At 49.2% G+C, this 21,217-nt stretch overlaps 1 protein-coding gene across 1 annotated transcript in view; it reads right to left on the reverse strand.

Annotated features, from left to right (window-relative positions):
• The window catches only part of LOC119975673 (antigen WC1.1-like), a 70,737-nt gene that overhangs the window by 31,173 nt on the left and 18,347 nt on the right, over positions 1-21,217 (reverse strand). The window contains exon 3 of the mRNA XM_038815455.1: positions 13,201-13,512. Coding sequence (XP_038671383.1) covers positions 13,201-13,512 — 312 coding nt within the window. The remainder of the gene's footprint in view (positions 1-13,200; positions 13,513-21,217) is intronic.

Raw genomic sequence — 21,217 nt, forward strand, 5'->3', positions numbered from 1 at the left:
GGGAGGGAGGAAAGGGGATGAGGGCAGAGAGGAGGGAGATGGTTCAGACATGGTTGAGAGCACTTTCGACCACAATCGGTGGGAAACCATGATACAGAAAAAAATGAAGGCATGTCAGCAGTACCGTTTTGGAAAGTGGCATCATCAAAACAGATACAAAGGAGGCAAAGGCCCTGGGAGAATGGGATAGAGTCCTTACAAGATTGGGGGTGTGAAGGGCTGTAGTCGTGATAGCTGTGGGAGTCAGTGTGTTTGCAACAAAAATTAATGGACAATCTATGCCCAGAAATTGAAATCTAAATGTGAAGGAAGGGAAGAGTAGTGTGGAAGGTGGGCCATGAGAAGGTGATTAAGAGGTGGAAATTTGAAGCCCCTGCGTCTCTCAAAATCCAACAGCCTACCTTCTGACTATCGCCCTCTATTATTGCATGTCCGATTCATCTTTCTGGGCACATTTTGTGGCCACTTCCAGTTCATTGCCTTGGTATGTGACCCACAGTTTGGCAGGAGAGAACATGCCAAGTCACACCCCACTGTTGCAGTGCGCAGATTTTGACACATTGAATTCCACCCGGCTCTTTTCCACGTCTACACCAATGTCCTGGTACAAATGCAGGTATTTTCTTCCCACTTGCACCCTCTTGCGCCCTTTGCCCAGATCAGGATCTTGCCTTTATCATGGTATCTGTGGAGCTTAGGATTTTTTAGCCGTGGTGGTTCACCAGCCCTAAGCCACTGCCAAAGCAACCTGAGGGTGCGGTGCACCTCTGAGGGATAGATGAAGCCCTCCTCACTGACAAGCTTCCCAAGCATCGCTGCAATCTATTCGATGGATTCCTCCCCTCCATTCCCTTTGGCAGCTCCACGATTCTTACGTTTTGCCAATGTCATAGGTTTTCTTGATCCTCGTCGACATTGGCTTTCAGCCGACCTTGGGTCTTAATCAAGTGTGGCCTCAGCCACGAGTGCTGCTGTCCGATCCCCTCAGTCCGTGCCGGCTTTCCCAGGTCCCTTGTCATCATCTCCTCGGCCTCTAGCCACCGGTCCATTTTGTGCATTGTTTGCTTCTTGGGTGCCATCGTGGCCTCAGCTGCCGATTTCAATGCCTCCAGGAGGTCATCTTAAATTTGCAACCTATGTTTTGAAACTCGGAGGTGATGAAGCTCATCATTTGGTTCATCAGCGCCCAGGCCTGAGCTCGGAATACTGTGGGGTCGATCCCCGCCGGTATTGTGCCTCCACGTGTGTTTCGTTGTTCCAACGTTGAGGTTTCCCTCCCCTCCTTGGTGGCCGTACAGTCGATGGGGGTAATTTTGCGGAATTTTCTATACTTTGGCGCACATTTGTATGGGTTAAGAGGCCTTAGTCGATGTTCCTCGTCGAGAGCCACCTTTCGTGCAATCGTCAGCACATGGACGCAGCCGGAATTCCCCTTTGGCCCTATCCACGAAATAGCCAATGAGGCCAATTTATAGTGCATGGACCTTTATATATCCTAACACATGTATTTACCCGTTGGATTGACAATATTATGGAATGCATGAGCAGATTTCACAATTCGCACATTGCATAAAGGGATGGGGTTACACTGCTGTGTAAGCAGAGTTTGAGCATAAATGGGATGCATTCTGATGCTCCACTGCAGATTCAAATATATCAAACGTGTCATTGTACCTGGAATGTTGAGTGCAGATTTAATGACACCATTTTAGCATGGCGCCCGCGCTTGTGCTAGTGCTCATTAATGTTTTCATCGGTCTGACTGGCAAAGCATTTTCAGTGGAATCACCTATGAGGTTGTAAAACCTGAATTTCTTCCAATAATAGATTGTACATTTTCTATATTTCAATCTGAAGCTACATGAAAGAATATCTTGAAAGATCTTAATGCTTCCACCCTCACACTTCAAAAAAATGTTGTGTCGTTTAAATCAAACTATATTCAATGTCAGTTCAGTAGGGCATATATAAAGCATTGGCTAATTCATATATGACAGAAGTTCCATATATTCATTCACAGGAGCTGGTCTTCAGCAGTTAGATGTAACATGAACAGACTTCCGGTGTGGACCATGGCGTAAGTGGTCACATAAAAAACAGCTGTTGCCCCAGGTCACATAAAAGTACTCTTTTTAACCAACATGGGATAGAATTTTAATGAAAAAACGTAGTTGAACGTTGGAGGAGTACTTTCCCCCAGGAATGATATGTCTCTTGGTTACCAGACCCGGCATAAAACAGTGAGAGATTTGGCTGGAAGATTGGAGCAGACTTGTGCTGCAGCAAAATCAAATGCCTCTTTCAGCATGCAGGCGAGGAAAGGGACAGCTGAAAGGCTTCAAATTGACCTGATGATCTTTATTAAAGCTGAATTCCAGAAGCAGAGGGAACAACTGCGAAAAGATCTCGCAAAGGCCATCGAAGAAGTGGTGACACACCTGAAGTGTTCTTTGGAATGGGTGGAGAAGTGTTTGGAGGCGCAGGGGTCACATATTCCGGAGTTTCAAGGAATGATCTCGGACCACAGCGATCGTGTGGTGACTCTGGAGGCGGAGGTAGGGCTCCTAGGAGGCCTCTATAAAACATTGAAGGCAAAGGTGGAGGAGCAGGAGATTGTCTCGAGAAGATAGAACCTGCCAATAGTGGGCCTGCCTGAAGGAGTGGAAGGTGTCAGTGCCACGAGGTACAATCTCTAAGATGCTGGTGGAGCTGGTGGCAGAAGGGCTGCTAGATGTGGCGCCTGAAGTGGACAAACTGCATAGAACCCTGAGGCAGAAGCCTGGATCATGGGATCCGCCGCGGGCGATGATCGTGAGACTCCACAAATTTGAAGAGAAAGAGTGGATACTACGGTGTACCAGCAGACGCGTACCTGCAACTGGAAGATAATAGGATCCGAATTTATTAGGACATTGGTGCCGAGTTGGCAAAGTGACGGGCAAGCTTCAACAAGGCCAAGGTGGTGCTGTAGCGGCAGCAGATCATGTTTGAGTTGCTCTACCCGTCAAAACTCTGGGTGACGTTCGGAGACCCCAGAAGTGGCCGAAGCCTTCACTAAGGAAGGAAAGGGAAAAGAAAGGAAAATCGCTTATTGTCACGAGTAGGCTTCAATGAAGTTACTGTTAAAAGCCCGTAGTCGCCACATTCCGGCGCCTGTTCGGGGAGGCTGGTACGGGAATTGAAGCGTGCTGCTGGCATGCATTGGTCTGCTATAAAAGCCAGTGATTTAGCCCAGTGTGCTAAACCATCCCCTGGCTGGAGCATAGACTGGGGGGGGGGGGGGGCGGAGAACTGAGCGGACAATGCTTGGGAACCGGAGTGCTGGTACTTTGTAATGGTTGTCAGCACGTTTGAAGTGGAGGTAGGCAGTGGGGAATGTTCATTTTTTTTTGGGCAGGAGGGGGGTTGCTAGTTACTATTGGGATTGCGAGGGGTGGAAGTTTTATGTGGGGACGGATGTTCTCGCCCTCCCCTCTTGTTTTCTGGGAGTGTTCATGTTTACAATTTGTTTGTTTGCTTTTAGAGAAGGCTGCCTGGAGTTCAGGAAAGTCTTTCTCTGGGTGGGGGAGGACAAGTTCAGCAGGGAGTCTTCCACCTTGAGCTGAGGAGTTGGGGGAGAGGTGCAGGTCATTGGTAAGTGCCTTTGGGCAGGGTTTGCTGCACTAGCAGGTTATGCTGGTGAATGGAAGTGAGGTGGTGGAGGAGAAGGCCGAGAGGGGTGGCCGGGGTAGGGGAAGCGGGGAGGGTGGAAGGGGGGCTGCGGAGAGGGGGAAAGTGGGGTAGGAGGGAGAGCTTGTTGCGACGTGGCAGGGCATGAGAGATTACAGGCCATGAGCGGAAAAAGGGCTCATCTGAGATGGGCCAGGTACAGGGTGGAATTAAGTGGAAAAGGTGACAGATGGTAGAGGAGATTGGAGGTGCAATCCTCCGTAAAGCTGGTCAGGTGGAACGTCTGGGGACTGAATGGGCCGGTTAAAAGGTCACGGGTGTTCGCACACCTCAGGAGCATGAAAGTGGGGGTGGTCTTTCTGCAGGAGATGCACCTCTGTGTGATGTACCAGGTTAGGTTAAGGAAGGGGTGGGTCGGGCATGTTTTTCACTCTGGGTTTGATTCGAGATCGAGGGGAGTGACAATTTTAATGAGCAAAAAATTGGGATTTATGAGAGTGAAGGAGGTGGGATCCAGGTTGGAGATATGTGATTGTGAGTGGGGTACTGGAGGGGCATTGGTGGTGTTGGTAAATGTGTACGCCCCAAATTGGTATCATGTGGGTTATATGGGATGGTTGGTTACACCGATCACTGATTGGGCCACGCACCAGTTGATCATGGGAGGAGATTTTAACTGTGTCCTGTAGCCGAGTGTGGATAGGTCGAGCCCCAGGTCGATGCGGAGGGTACAAATGGCGAGGGAGCTGGGCGTGGTTTATGGTGAGGATAGGTATAGTGGATCCATGGCGCTTTCAGAACCCAGGCTGAAGGGAGTATTCCGTCTTTTAACACGTCCGTAAGGTATATTCAAGGATTGATTACTTCGTAGTGAGTTGGGAGATTTTGGCTGGGGTGGAGGGGGCAGATTATGCCGGGTTAGTTATCTCGAACGATGCGACGGACTTGTTGGAGATTCGGTTGAGATTTGGACGAGAGCAGAGGCCGGGGTTGAAGTCTGACTCGGGGTTATTGGCAGATGGAAGTTTCTTTGAACAGGTGCGGGCGGCGATAAAGGATTTTGTGGAGTTGAATCAGAATGGGGAGATGTCGCCGGCCATTTTTTGGGAAGAGCGGAAGACAATGGTCCCGGGGAAATTGTTTTGTTTAAGGCCGTTGCGGATTGGGAAAAGAGGGAGGAGGAACATGACCGTTTCGTGTGCAAGATATTGGAGGTCAACAGGGAATATTCCAGGGTGCCCACCGTGGAGGGATTGGCGAGGAGGAAAAGATTGCAGGAGCACTTTGACAGGCTGCCAACAGGGAGAGCGGTAGGGCAACTGTGTAGGGCAAGGGGGTGGGGGGGGGGGTGAAATATGAGTATGGAGAGAAGGCGAGCCACATGCTGGTGCACCAGCTGCGGAGGCAGGCTGCATCCAGGGAAATATTGAAGATACGGATTGGGGCTTGGGATGTGGTGTCAGAGCCAGGGAAGATGAATGAGTCATTTTGGGAGTACTACCAGCGACTTTATGAGGTGGACCTGGGACGAGAGGAGGGGACATGGAGCAGTTACTGAACAAACTTGAATTTCCCCAAAGGAAGCAAAGAGGCAGCAATTGGAGTAGCCGCCGGGGCTGAGGGAGGTGCTGTATAGTAGCAGGGGTATGAAGTTGGGAAGACCACTGGGCCGGATGGATACCCGGTGGAATACTATAAGGAATTTGCGACGGACCTGATACCACATCTGTTGGGGGCATTCAATGAAGCACTGGAGAAGAGGGAGTTGCCGGAGATGATGACGCAGGCAGTAATCACACTAATTTCGAAAAAGCGGAGGATCCTGGTATAACGTGGGTCATATAGACCCAGATCACTATTGAGCACGGATGTGAAAGTATTGGCTAAGTTGTTGGTGGCGAAGATGGAAGAGTGTGTTCCCGTGGCGGTGGCAGAAGATCAAACAGGCTATGTTAATGACAAGCAGCAGGCAAGTAATATAAGGTGGCTGATAAATGTGGCGATGTATTCGTCGGGGGCTCTGGTACCGGAGGTGGTGGTGTCCATGGATGCGGAGAAGGCATTTGATCAGGTAGAGTGGCATTACTTGTTCGAGATTTTGGAATGGTTTGGGTCTGGGCCGAGATTTGTGGCATGGGTACACTTGATGTATGTGGCACCAAGGGCGAGGGTGAGGACGAATGATATGAGTTCACAAAGCTTTCACTTACATAGGGGTATGAGGCAGGGGTCATTGCTGTTTACGCTGGCCATAGTGCCATTGGTGATGTTTCCGGGGATTGGCAGAGAGGCGAGGGATTATGTAGGGACAAAAGGAGCATCGAGTGTCGTTTTATGCCGATGACCTCTTCCTGTATGTTTCAATCCGTTGGAACGCATGGGAAGGGTAATGTACCGACTAGGGTGGTTTGGAGGGTTGTCAGTGTACAAGCTGAATGTAGGGAAAATCAAGGTATTCCCGTAGAATGAGTTGGCACTGCGGGCACATTTCGGGGGAATGCCATTTACGCTTGTGAGAGATAGCTTTAGGTATTTGGGGATTCAGGTAGCGAGGGAATGGACGAGGCTCGAGAAGTGGAATTTAACGAAGCTGGTGGAGGAGGCTAGGGAGGATCTTAAGAGTTGAAATACACTGCACATAACACTGGCAGGAAGGGTCCAAGTTGTGAAAATTAATATTCTGCCGAGGTTCTTGTTTATCTTTCAAGCTTTCCCAATCTTTATACCAAAGGCCTTTTTTTCGGAAAGTGGACACGATAATTTCTAACTTTGTATGGGCGGGGAAGGTGCCGAGGGTGGGGAGGACCCTGCTACAAAGGCAGACACATCAGGGGAGCTCGCGTTGCCAAACTTGCTTCATTATATTTTGGTGGTGAATGTGGACAACGTGTGGCGGTAGTGGGGAGGAGGAATCTTGTAAGGGGTCTAGTTTGAGGGCTATCATGACGGCAGCATTGCTAATGGCTCCGAGTAGGCATTCAAGGAGCCCGGTGGTGCAGTCCACAGTGAAGATATGGAATCGGTGGAGGAGGCATTTTAGAGGGAACGGGATGTCAGTGCTAACGCTGCTGTGCGAGAATCATGAGTTTGAGCCGGGCTGGGTGGATAGTGTATACAGGATGAGGAAGGAAGTGGGGCTGGTCGAGGTGTGGGATCTGTATTTGGAGAAAGGCTTCGCCAGTCTGAAGGAGCAACGGGAGAGGGTAGAGCTGCCAAAGTGGAGTGAGGTTATGTATCTGCAGGTGAGGAACTTTGTGCAAAGGATCTGGAGTGGGTTCCGTTGCCGCGATACACCCTGCTGGAGTGACTGCTGCTCAGAGATGTGGGAGGGGAGGGCAGAATTGGGAATGTGTATAAGTGGCTGGGGAGCAGGGAGGTGAGCGGGTGGTGAAGAACAAATAGGAAGGGGCGATCAACTGGGGAGCATGCAGTGAGGCACTGTGTAGGGTAAACTGGAACACCTCATGTGCAAGGGTGTGCCTGATACAGTTTAAAGTGATGCATACGGTGCATATGACACGGGCGAGATTGTGTGGGTGTTTTCAGGGGGTGGCACATGTTGTGAGAGATGTGGGCGGGGCCATCATATCAGGTGCATATGTTTTAGGGGTTGCGAAAAATTGGAAAGATTCTGGGCGACACTGTTTCCAGTTTTAGCCAGGATCGTGCAGGAGGACGTGGACCCAGACCCTTTGATGGCGATAATTGGGGTCTGAGAGAAGCCGGAGCTCATGGAGAGGAGGAAGGCCGATATATTGGCCTTTGGCATTCTGATTGCACCGGGGCGAATTTTGCGGGAGTGGCGGTCGGCATCGCCACCGGGAGTCGCGGCTTTGTTGGGTGACCTGTACGACTTCCTGCGATTAGCGAAGATAAAGTATGAGTTAAGCAGCTTTTCAAGGGGGTTTATGGAAGGGTGGGGGGTGTTTGTGACCGTGTTTGAGGAGCTGTTCGTCGCGGGAGCGGGCGCATGAATAAGAGGAAAAATCTGTGCAGACTGTATAGTTAATTGTTGGGAAGCTTGTTTCCCGGGGTGTTTATTCGCTGTAACCTGTTTTGATGCATGTTTGTAATAAAATACATGTTTATGAAATGAAGTAACATGAACAGGCATTTCACTTCCCCGATTAAACGAAAACATGCTCCTCCTTGGTGGAGACAGAGACAAACTGCTCATTGACAACCATATCCATATCCTCTGAATCAATGCACAATTTGCCATTTACATCTCCAAGAGGCCCAAACCTTTCCTTAGTAATTATTTTGCTCTTAATGCAATGACAAAAGATCTTAGGCGAGATTTTCCGATTCTGTGACCAAGTGCAGATGCCAGGTCAGTGTTTATTTACTTCAATGACAACAAAACTGTCACCGTAACTGGACCGATTCAGTGACTGTGAGATTCTAGTACCCTCGTCACGTGGAACACAATTGATCTTTCCATGTACAGTGCAGACAACATGGGCCGAATGTTGAAAAGGTGATGGAATTCGCCGGATTCGTGGATTGACTCAGGAGGATGACAAGCTACAGCAACTCATAGATACTTCACCGCCCACACACACCATCCCAGCCAACAGAATAACAGCGTGGAGAGTGACACACAGGTTCACAGACACTGGGCTGGGACGCTGCTGGATGTGGTGCAGGGGAGGATGACCACCCTGTATTTTGGCCTGGGAAGGAGGTTGCCAGTCCCCGTCGTTCGACGTGCCTCGTCTCAGGTGGCAGAGGCGATCAGCCCCGTGAGGGCCACTCTGTGGACCGGCCTGCACTGCCGTAAAATACTGCACACCCTCCTCAGGGCGGCCAGGGTGAGAAGGCAACATTGTGCCCCCCCCCCCCCCCCCCCGCAAAAATCCCGTCCCAAAGACCAGTAACCCGATCGCCCCATCCAGAATGTTTCGAAAATCACATACTGCACCATATGGCGGCACCCACACCAGCTGGTGCCCGGCTACAGAGGCCATGAGCTACCAACCCCTGGGCTTCATGCATCGGACTATCTAACACTAACATTTTCTGTTTCCCCTCCCTCCTCCATCCCACAGGAGAAGGTCTGCCATAACCACCGGAAGTGAAGAACAAGGGAGGTGACTGCCGGACCAGCGGTCCCTCACAATTGCTGAGCAGAGGACCCTTGATGTGATTGGCTGCCTAAGGAAAGGGGAGTTACTGGGTTGCAGGTCAGCTCTGGGCGAGGAAGTGAGATATCGTTGAGTTGCAGTTCACCTTGCCAGGTGCAGCAACCACCCCCAAAGCCACTCCACCACCTACACCCTCCCCCCCACAGCACCCTCACCCTCTCCCTCACCCTCACAATTACCCTCACCCCACACCAGAGCCACCCCCACCCGACCGCCATCATCACCCCATCCTCACCCCACAAAAACCTCACCCTCACCCCATACCACCTTACCCCTCACCCTCATCCTCACCCCCACATCATCACCACCATCACACTCACTCCCACCCCAATGCTCACCACCATCCTCACCCCCAACCTTACCCCCACCTCCGTCCTGAACACCGAACCAAACCCTCACACTCATCACCATCACCCCACCCCCACCCCACACCCCCTGCCAGTGGCCTGCGGTCTAATCGTGCAACTTATTTTGTGCCTTGCAGGACCTGCTGGTGTAGGGGTGGTTCCATGATGCCACTAGCCAGTGCCGCAGCCGGAGCTCCTCCAACCAATCCCTTGTGCTGACTAACGACGAGAAGAGCAGCACTGAAGGCAGCCCTCAGCAAAATACCTAAGGCACCCCAGAGCCCTACTCCTGGGACAACACTAATTTCACGTCACAGTTGAATCCACACCCACGACCATCCCAGAGATACTCACATCGGTGAAGAGGATCCTGGGACACTATCAGTTGCAACCACACAGCTGATCAGGTAGGAGCACCCGAGGTGCTGAAGAGTCGGAGCGTGGGACGACCCCAGGAACTAATTACCATTCAGATCGGTTTCCGGCTTCTGGAATGGATGGTGCCATCAATGCTGCTGATGCACTAACAGAGGCAAGATCTACACAAGGTGTTGTCGGCGAGCATCCAGTAGTTACAGGTGCAGTTCCAGGAGTTGGACTGCTTACAGGAGTGGACGGGGTGCGACCCATGCATGCCATCCAGGACAACACCGCACAGTTGTCATCAGCAGTGAAGGCATTGGGTACAAGTGTTTTGGGTATGGACCAGCATGTTCAGCGCCTGGGCAGCCCTGCCACCTCATAGGCAACCACGTGCGAGAGCCATCAGAAAATTGCAGCAGAGCTTTTGATTGTGGCCCAGTCATAGCGGGACATGGCTGACAAAATCGGTAGTGTTGCTCAGGAGTTGGCCGACGTGGTGCACACACAGACGGAGATGGCTCAGTCCCAAAGGGAGATGGGGTAGTCACTGGCTGATGTTAAGCAGACCCAGAAGGTGGTGGCAGCGACAATGAGTGATGTGGCGCAGTCCCAGACGGCAATGGTCCACCTGCCCCCTTGATTAGTCAGTATTCTCTGTGCTGGGATGTATCTCACATTGAATGTAGTGAATATATTGAAAAGATTGGGTAATGCATATCATACCCTGTCTCACTCCTCTTTTCAGTGTTCTCCATCACTGTTCTCCACAGCCACGAGGTTGCAGACCCTGGTCCCCAGGACTGGCTGCGCCAGGTGGCAGGGGCTCTCAGAGAATAGCTCTTCCCGCAATCCCGTCTCATGGAGTAAAGTGGGGAGACCAGGCACTCCAAAGGAGGAGGCGGTGATGAGGGCCATGCCGGTGACTCCCGCAAGGGATGTGTCGGAAGACCGCAGCACATCAGACTCTGCACCCCTTCCTGTCCCTCATGCAACTGGTCGGCAACGAGCAGAACGCGGTGGCACCACGTTACCTGGGACACCAGGGTAGCAGCCGGATCCATCCAGGCCCGGTCTCCATAGAAGACAGCCGCCAACGCGGACTCAGGACGCAGGGCGGGAATCACAGCAGGCTGCCTCCACTCCTGATGTATCATCTGGGGAATCAACTAGATGTAGCATTAGGGCCCGTAAAGCCGGTAAGGTTGAAACCATTTAGGTTGTCATAGGTCTCGGATACAGTTAGGTTATTCGGCTTGGGAATGTATCTGTAAATATGTGTGCACATTAAACACCTGTTAGTGCTGTTACAGCCTGCCCAGGTACTCGGTTAGATGGGAGTTAGGGGTGGGCTGGACTGGGCTGGCCAGAGACGGGGTTTCGGAGGGGGGGAGGGGGAATGGGCAGACATTGTGGGTGCTCATAAGGGGACATTTATTCCGTCGATCATCCCCTGGACCTGGGTCATCACGTTTATGACAGTGAACCCCATTACCGGGCATCCTGGTGGACTCAGTCCACATTGAAACAGATGTATAATGCCAACTGGGCATATAGGTATATGGGTATATAACTGGGCCTACGTAACGGCACGGATGCACCTGTTCCATGTGGTCTGTGAGATCTCAGACAGGTACACACTCGCCGTCTGGAAGGACTTTGCGGCATAAAGGATATGGGGGACCATCACCTTGACGATCACCGTGAGGGGGCGTTTTCCCCCATTTACCCCCTGGTGCCAGGTGCATTATGATCTGGCCGATAAGCCGCACTGTCACCCTGCTCAACCGGAGTGTTCGACTGCATGCCAGTTCCAAAAGGTCCTCGAATGAGAGACACTGCCAGTGCACATGAGGCCTCTTGCAGTGCCTCCTTTGTAGCTCCTCCTGCTTTTCCTTTTGGGTGGCCGACTCTCCATCATGGCTGGCTGTTTCATGTTTTTCAGGGGCAGGCTCCACTGCTGCATCCTCCTCCTCGAGCAGTGCTAACCTGTACAGGCGGAGGACATTCCACAGAGCTGCGGTGACTGGGAGGAAGGCTACAGTTGATGGTTGAATTCCAATGTCGATTGTCTGCAGGGGGTGAAATGTCGGCATGTTATATGGTGCCTACCCCCGTGCCCAACCATGTCCACCGGGCTACATGGTTGCCCTGGTTGGAACTGTGAGCTTTGCGCACGCAGGTCTGGCCCCCCATCCCCGCACCCCTGACCATATTAATGCCCTGCACAATGGTGACTCTGGCCTGCCTCTCATCCCAGTTGCCAGTGGAACTATCAACTAACACTGTACTTACTAGTTTTAAGCTCTGCGCCCCCATTCCCGCCGGCACCCGCTTATGGACTACTGTGAGTGTCGCCCGTGGGTGAACCATCTCATGCCCCGCCGGAGCGTCAGGGGTTGCACCATATGGCCACTGTCACTCTGCAGAAGCAGGGGCCAAAGTGGGTGGTCAGTGGGTTGCGCAGCAAGATGGCACCCTTGCAGGCCACGGCAAAGGCCATGCCTGGGCACCACCCCAGTCCCGTGGCGGGGTCACGCTGGCCAAGCGTCCCATTGCACGTTACTCACTACCGCCCTCACTACCCGTTCTAGGGCCAGAATCCAGAAGGTGTATGCACCGGTGCCCATGGTCGTGCCCTCAGTGTCCTACCTCCTCTCTCTCCGTCATCAGCCACGGGGCCGGCTTCACGATTTTTAAAATACGCAAGTGTACCTCGCTGGGAATTCGAACCATCGGAGTTAGAGGATCCTGGAGGCCCCGGAGAATACAGGGTCAGCCCGCAAACGGCGTTTACTGTACATGCATTTTGGAATCAATTGACGCTGCTGTCGGGGTGATGGAGAAATGCGATTCAACGTCAACGTGAGCCCCCCGCAATTTTAGTGTTGTAACCAATTCTCCACCCAATCGCGTTTCCAGATTTTTGCGTCGACCAAAGGTGAAAGACGCCTAACTCACACCATATGCAACTGACCCAACACCATGTACTCTTCGTCTCCATTCCCTCGCACACAAGCAATTACAACCTCAAAACTCGTATGCTTGCTTACAAATTCCTCCATGACTTCTTATTTCTGTCTCTCTGTGATCTCCTCAATTCCCATAATTTACAGATGTATACGAGGTACACAAATCGATTGAAATTACTGAACTTAAATCAGTTCAATGTTGCAGTCGCTGACTGCAGTTTCCGAAACCCAGGGCTTTTAACTTTCCTCATTTCACCTCTCCGCTTCGGGACGTGTTTCTTCCATCAAGATAGTCCTTTAGAACCTCTTCTTGAGCAAACTTTCGGTCATATAACCTAAAATCTCCATTGCTGGTTCATTTTGCTCTTATGATGTGCCTTGAAGCACTTTTTGCGACACTGGAGAGCTGCCTCATCTGACTGAATGGCATCTCTCTGTGATGGGATTAGTGCCAGCAGACGACTGGGACCCAGTCGCCAACCATGTACGTGCCTGATTGGTATTAAATAGCGTTTGTGGGGGTGGCCATGGACGGATCGGCTCCTGCTCTGCAGCTGGTGAACTGGCACAGATATACGGCAAGTAGCACGAACCCTCACTGTGCGACGAACTTGGGGAATTCCTCTCCTTTGGCAACATTATTTCCATGCACATCAATAAATATCGTGAACGAAAATATTCAATACTAAATATTTGCACAAATACCTTTGCAAAAGATGGTTACAATCATCCCAGTTTCGCAGTTCTGCCGGCCCAAAGGTTTGATTTGACACTCCGACAATGACGATTCCGTTCCATTGCACTGAACCTTATCCAGTAACACAGATCTTGTTTCTTCTGAGATCGTTGTTTGCAACATTGTGTGATAAGAAACGCAGCCAATTTGCTTGCAGGCTATTTCTGAAGCTGCTGAATCCCAATGACTGCTGCAGACGGAGTTCCACTGACCTCGGTAATAAACCTTCAGTTCCCCAGCACAGGGTGCGTCCGGGCCCACCAACCTGGCGTATCTCAATTCTGTAGAACATTTAACGTGAGAAACACTTATTATGCAAATAGTCCAACACTGAACTGAAATAATAATCGTGGAAACATTACAAACCATTTTAAAACTCAACACTATGATCACATCGATTACGCAAAATATTACTGTTATATTGTGCATCAATGTGCGGCTCTTTTAAGATTTGGTTTAAACTCCAGTAGAACAAAGAACAAAGACAATTACAGCACAGGAACATGCCCTTCGGCCCTCCCAGCCTGCGCCGATCCAGATAGTTTATCTAAACCTGTCGCCTATTTTCCAAGGATCAACTTCCCTCTGTTCCCCGCCCGTTCATATATCTGTCCAGATCCATCTTAAATGATGCTATCGTGCCCGCCTCTACCGCCTCCACCACCCGCTGCATAAAAAAGTTTCCACGCACATCTCCCTTAAACTTTCCCCCTCTCACCTTGAAATTGTGACCCCTTGTAATTGACACCCACACTGTTGGAAAAAGCTTGTTCTATCCAACCTGTCCATACCTCTCATAATTTTGTACACCACCATCAGGTCAACCTCAACCCCCGTCTTTCCAACGAAAACAAACCTAATCTATTCAACCATTCCTCATAGCTAGCACCCTCCATACCAGGCAACTTCCTGGTGAACCTCCTCTGACACTTCTAAAGATTCCACACCCTTCTGGTAACGTGGCGACCAGGACTGCACGCAGTATTCCAAATGTGGCCTAAACAAAGTCCTATACAACTGTAACCTGACCTGCCAACTCTTGTACTCAATACCCCCTCCGATGAAGGCAAGCATGCTGTATGCCCTCTTGACCACTCTATGGACCTGCGTTGCCACCTTCAGCGTACAATGGACCTGAACTCCCAGATCTCTCTGAACATCAATTTTCCCTAGGACACTTCCACTGACCGTATAGTCCGCTCGTGAATTAAATCTTCGAAAAAGCATCACCCCGCATTTTCCTGGATTGAATTCCATCTGCCATTTCTCTGCCCAACTCTTCAATCTATCTATATTTTGCTGTATTTTCTTACAGTCCTCCTCGCTATCTGCAATTCCATCAATCTTAGTATCATCTGCAAACTTGCTAATCAGACCACCTATACCTTCGTCCAGTTCATTTATGTATATCACAAACAACAGTGGTCCGAGCACGGGTCCCTGTGGAACACCACTAGTCACCTTTCTCAATTTTGAGACACTCCCTTCCACCACTACTCTCTGTCTCCTGTTGCCCAGCTAGTTCTTTATCCATCTAGCTAGTACACCCTGAACCCCATGCGACTTCACTTTTTCCATCAACCTGCTATGAGAAACGTTATCAAACGCCTTACAGAAGTCCATGTACATGAGAGCTACAGCCCTTCCCTCATCAATTAACTTTGTCACTTCCTCCAAGAATTATATTAGGTTTGTAAGACATGACCTTCCCTGCACAAGACCATGCTGCCTATGACTGATAAGTCGATTTTCTTCCAAATGTGAATAGATCCTATCCTATCATCTCCAACAGTTTGCCTACCACTGACGTTAAGCTCACAAGTCTATAATTCCCTGGATTATCCCTGCTACACTTCTTAAACAAATGGACAACATTAGTAATTTTCCAGTCCTCCGGGACCTTACCCGTGCTCAAGGATGCTGCAAAGATATCTGTTAAGCCCCCAGCTATCTCGTCCCTCGCTTCCCTCAGTAACCTGGGATAGATCCCATCCGGACATGGGGACTTGTCCACCTTAATGCCTTTTAGAATACCCAAACCCCCCCCCCCTCCTTATGTTTACTTGACCTAGAGTACTTAAACATCTATCCCTAGCCTCAACACCCGTCATGTTCCTCTCCTTGGTTAAAACCGCTGCAAAGTGCTCATTAAGAATCTCACCCATTTCATCTGACTCCACGCATAAATTCCCTCTTTTGTCTTTGAGTGGGCCAATCTTTTCTCGAGCTACCCTCTTTCTCCTTATATATGAATAAAAGGCTTTGGGATTTTCCTTAACCCTGTTAGCCAAAGATATTTTAGCCCTCTTTATTGCACGTTTGAGATTTGCCCTACTTTCCCAATATTCCTCCAAACCTTCATCAGTTTTAAGTCGCCTAGATCTTATGTATGATTCCTTTTCCATCTTAGCTAGTCTCACACTTCCACCCGTTATCCATGGTCCCCTAATCTTGCCATTTCTATCCCTCATTTTCACAGGGACATGTCTGTCCTGCACTCTCATCAACTTTTCCTTAAAAGACTCCCACATTTCAAATGTGGATTTACCCTTAAACAGCTGCTCCCAATCCACATTCCCTAGCTCCTGCCGAATTTTGTTATACTTGGCCTTTCCCCACTTTAGCACTCTTCCTTTAGGACCACTCTCGTCTTTGTCCATGAGTATTCAAAAACTTACGGAATTGTGATCGCTATTCCCAAAGTTGTCACCGACTGAAGCTTCAACCACCTGGTCAGGATCATTCCCCAATATCAGGTCCAGTATGGCCCCTTCCCGAGTTGGACTATTTACATACTGCTCTAAAAAGAAACTCACCTGGATGCTCCTTACAAGTTCTGCTCCATCTATGCCTCCAACAATACATGAGTCCCATTCAATGTTGGGGAAGTTAAATCTCGGACCACGACCATACTATTGCTGGTACATTTTTCTATAAGCTATCTACATATTTGTACCTCTACTTTTACGCTCGCTTTTGGGAGGCCTGTAGTAAAGCCCCAACAATGTTACTGCACCCTTCCTATTTCTTAGCTCTGCCCATATTGCCTCGTGCCTTAATCACAGCTGTGATATCATCTCTGACCAGTAATGCAACTCCTCTACCCCTTTTACCTCCCTCTCTATCCCTCCTGAAGCATTTATACCCTAGGATATTTAGTTGCCAGTCTGGCCCTTCCCTCAATGAAGTCTCAATAATACCAATAACATCATATTCCCAGGTACTAATCCAAGCCCTAAATTCATCTGCCTTACATGTTACACTTCTCGCATTAAAACATATGCACCTAAGACCACCTATCCCTTTGCGTTCATCATCTCTTCCCTGTCTACTCTTCCCCTTAGTCACATTGAGTTTATTATTTAGTAATTTACTGGCTTTATTTTCTGCCTCTTTACTGGCCGCTAACTTCCTAATCAGGTTCCCATCCCCCTGAAACATTAGTTTAAAACCTCCCCAACAGTGTCAGCAAAAGCACCCTCTAGGACATTTTTTCCAGTCCTGACGAGGTGTAGACCATCCGATTTGTAATGGTCCGGCCGCCCCCAGAACCGGTTCCAACGTTCCAAAATTCCGAACCCCTCCCTCCTGCACCATCTCTGAAGCCACGTATCCATTTTGACTATTCTTAAATTTCTACTCTGACTGTCTCGTGGCACTGGTCGCAGTCCCGACATTACTACCTTTGAGGTCCTTCTTTTTAACTTATCTCCTAACTCCATAAATTCTGATTATTGGACCACATCCCGTTTTTTTCCTATATCGTTGGTGCCTATATATGCACCACGACAACTGGCTGTTCATCCTCCCCTTCAGTATGTCATGCAGCCGATCTGAGACATCCCTGACCCGTGCACCCGGGAGGCAGTTTACCATTCAGGAGTCTCTTGTCTACTCCCCTTAGGATTGAATCCTCTATAATTCGCCTAACTGGGCAGCACGGTAGCATTGTGGATAGCACAATCTCTTCACAGCTCCAGGGTCCCAGGTCCGATTCCGGCTTGGGTCTTGGGTCACTGTCTGTGCGGAGTCTGCACATCCTCCCCGTGTGTGCATGGGTTTCCTCTGGGTGCTCCGGTTTCCTCCCGCAGTCCAAAGATGTGCAGGTTAGGTGGATTGGACATGTTAAATTGCCCTTAGTGCCCAAAATTGCCCTTAGTGTTGGGTGGGGTTACTGGGTTATGGGGATAGGGTGGAGGTGTTAACCTTGGGTAGGGTGCTCTTTCCAGGAGCCGGTGCAGACTCGATGGGCCGAATGGCCTCCTTCTGCACTGTAAATTCTATAATTCTATAACTTAAATATAGGTAAAAATAAAACACTTAAGCACCTACCTGATTCCCAAGCTGCACCCCGGCTGCCTATCTCTCTCCCGCTCCCGGTAATCTCTTTGCGTCAACCCCCTTTCTCCATAATACTAAACATAATTGTTTTTTAAATTTGAGTTTGAAACAATTGATTTTATTATTCTTTTAACGACCTTCGACCAACGTAATTGCAATGAAAATAGCTATAGGTTTCTTACCACCAGTGCTTCCCCAATAGTAAACAAAAGAACGATATGTTTTAATTGGATCAACCCATTTCCAATTGCTTCGCAACCGAATTGAACCGAAATTAGTGTCAAAGTCCTGCAAAAGTGAGCATCGAGCTTTAATCCGCGGTTTGTTTTGCCTCTTAGCGGGAGGGAAAGTTGTTCTACTTGAGCGGGAATGTAATCCTGGCCAATTTAAAGCCCAATTCAATTCGATTCCGTATCATACACTGATGCCCAAATAATGTTGCGCTGTGTGATCAGTTTTATTTTTCAAAGTAGCAGAATGGAATATTAATTTGCAACGTGCATGAAAATGGCACGATCCACAATGGCCTCGTTCCTTTTTTCACTCATCCCATGGCAAGTGCAGGATACCTTCATAAAATAGGATGCACTGGGGTGGCTAAAGGTTCCATCAGGCTGACAGTCATTTTGACAGGCGGAAGAAGTAATTGGGATAAGTTTTCTGTTGAGAGATTCGGATTATTAATTAACATAAATTGCTGAAGGATCGTGACCAATTCTGGATATCATGTTGTTCCGATACAGTGTAAGGTTTTGGGATAAATGTCAGCGGATTAGAGGGCTCTCACACCGTTCAAATGCACTGGAAGCAATTCAGAAATGGCTTACTAGAGTAATGCATGGAATGGAGTGGTCCTGCAGTCCTTTGAGGAAAGGTTGGACAGTCAACGTTTTAATCCACTCGAGTTTTGAAGAGTAAGAGGCGACATGATTGAAACATGCTAAATCCTGAGTGACTTGACAAGGTGGATATGAAAAGGAAGTATTGTTGGTGGAGGGACAATCTATCAAGAAAGATAACTAATTAAAAATAAGGGGACCTCCATTTAAGACAGAGATTCAGAGTTTTTGATCTCTCAGTGCGTTTTGTGCCTTCACTCGTCTCTTCCTGAAGAAACAGTGGAAGTATAGTTTTGATTATTTTCAAGGCAAATATAGATTTTTGATAAGTTATTGGTGAAAGGTTATAGGCATAATTGGAAATTTGGAGTTGAGATTACAACCAGATCAGCCATGATCTTATTAAATGTCGAAGCAGGTTTCACCACTGCACCTAATTCTGATGCACTTCTGGACATTATCTATCAGCAAGGATGTGAAAGGGGATTAGATAGGACTCAATCCAAGATATCAGAGCGATCATCAGTATTTTCGATGATCTTCATTTGCACAAGGATTGTGAAAGGGATTTCAGGCCCTTTTGTGAGAAGCCTTGTTGTCAACTTGTGACGACAAGCCATTGTGAGGGTCCCCAGCATCTCACATTTTCGCATAGCAGACGTATTGGTACCTTGTATTGAATAGCCAACAGTTACGCCACGTTGCTCCGGGACTCTGAGGACAACGGAAACATGTCCTCTAAATATTAAAATGGCAAGATTCCAAACCCCAAGGGGTGGTAGATAATGTACAAATTGATCTCATGCACCAAAGAAAATAAGCTCTAGTTGCATAATTCTTCAATGCCTTATTCCGATTATTATTCAATTTCTGTGCGGCCATCATTGCATTTTTTCATGATAGTTTTGAGTACAAGAGCAAGTCGATAATTTAGGACTTGTAGTAATCACTGGTTAGGCTTCATCAAGAGAATTGCGTACAGTTCGAGGCGCCACGCTTCAGGAAGGATGCGAAAATATTGAAGAGTGCAGTAAATATTCAGGAAAATAGTTCTGAGACGAGAATGATCAGATATAAAAATGGAACGGGGGACGTGGAAAATTTCCCTCAGAAAAAAGAAGGCTAACAGCAGATTTGCTAGAGGCAGTGTATACAAAATGAAGAGGGATCTGGAAAGATTATAACGGGATAAACTCCTCATACTCGTGAAATGGTCGAGGTAAAGAAGGTATAGCTGCAAAATAATGAGGAAACATCATCTGAGGGGACACATGAAAGGTTGCTCCCCTCCTTGAAGATCTAATTTCGGCGCATTCAGCCCAAAATAGCCTGCTAAAAACGTGCGAACAAGCCCCCAACTTCCTCCAACACCAAAAAGACAAGGAATGAAAAGCAGCAGTGACTCCAGGGGCCGAGAAGATGGCAAAGGCAGTAAGGGTCTCAAAAGAAGTGTCGATGCGATGGCAAGCAGGCGAGTCGATGAGGTGCCAGGCACACCTTATCGGGAAGAACCACCAGACCACGCGCAGGGCTCTTCCCCATGGGCGAATGGAGAGAACCCCTGAGGCAGGAACTCCTGGAACTCAAGGATGCGATCAAAATTGAGATAATGGCAATGGTAAAAGTGGTGGCAGCGGAGGCACTGGGCACGCTGTCTGAGGCACTGGAAGAGGCAGCAGGACGGCGGGAGACTCAGGAAGTGATAATATAGGAGCTAGAGATGCCTCGACCGACCAGAGTAATTGCATCGCCATACTGGAATCATAAATTGCAGTTGTTAAAAGTTGTTGGCGACGCAATGGACACTGATGGGGAAGGGCGAGGATCAAAAAAATTGGTCGCGCCGCCAGACTCTCAGCATTGTTCAACGACCAGAGGGAACCGAGGGAAGGAACCCCATGGAATACGTGGTCCAAATGCCAGGCAAACTGGTGGGAAGGGCAAGCTTCCCAATGCTCCAGAGGGAGACAGAGCCCCCAGGTCACTCGGGCGAAAGCACAAGGCCAATGAACAGCCAGGTCTATCACCGATACCAAGAAGGGGAAGGACCTTAAATTGAACGCGACACACAAGGACCAGGAAATTAACAAAGCTCAGGTGGCACTTGATAAAAACAAATTGCGGTTCGGAATGCTGCTGCCGGTCAAGGTCTGGGTGACGTCCAAGGAAAGGTAATATTATTTCACCGCATTGGGGGACAGAGTTGTGTTCGTCCACGAACATGTGCTGGGACGATAACAATGCAACAAGCATTCTAGCCTGTCGAGACACTGACGGACTATTTCCGTGGGACAGAACCGCCTCATTTTTAATTCTGGAGGGCGTGAGGAGGAAGAAGGGGGGAATGAACATGCAATAATCGGGGGAGGTGGCAAAGATTGACCCAGGATGCGACCACCACACAAGCGGTAAAACCAGCATTAGGAAGTATGAGTGCCGGCGGGCGGGCTACGTGGCACATGTCCCGTCGGCGATAGGGTGCCTGGCGACAGTGAGGGAGAGCACTACAGATAGGGAGGTAAAGGGGGTGGATAAACTGAGGTCGATTATCAAAGGCACGAAGTGTGTGGAACGGGGAGGGGAGGAGGCGACAGTCCCAAGGGGATAGCAGAGGGAAAAGAAGGTGAATGACGCTAGGCTGGGTATGACACATCGCACATGGAGAAAGGAAAACAAAGGCACCGCAGCAACCACTTGGGAGGTCCCACAAAACAAAGGGAAACTCCGGAGATCAGAGACTGACCCACATGGCCTGTACATAGATGGTGGCTTGGTCGGTCCCTGGATAAAGGCAAACTCTGGATCA

The sequence above is a fragment of the Scyliorhinus canicula genome, chromosome 13 (assembly GCF_902713615.1).
Source record: "Scyliorhinus canicula chromosome 13, sScyCan1.1, whole genome shotgun sequence".
Classification (NCBI taxonomy): domain Eukaryota; kingdom Metazoa; phylum Chordata; class Chondrichthyes; order Carcharhiniformes; family Scyliorhinidae; genus Scyliorhinus; species Scyliorhinus canicula.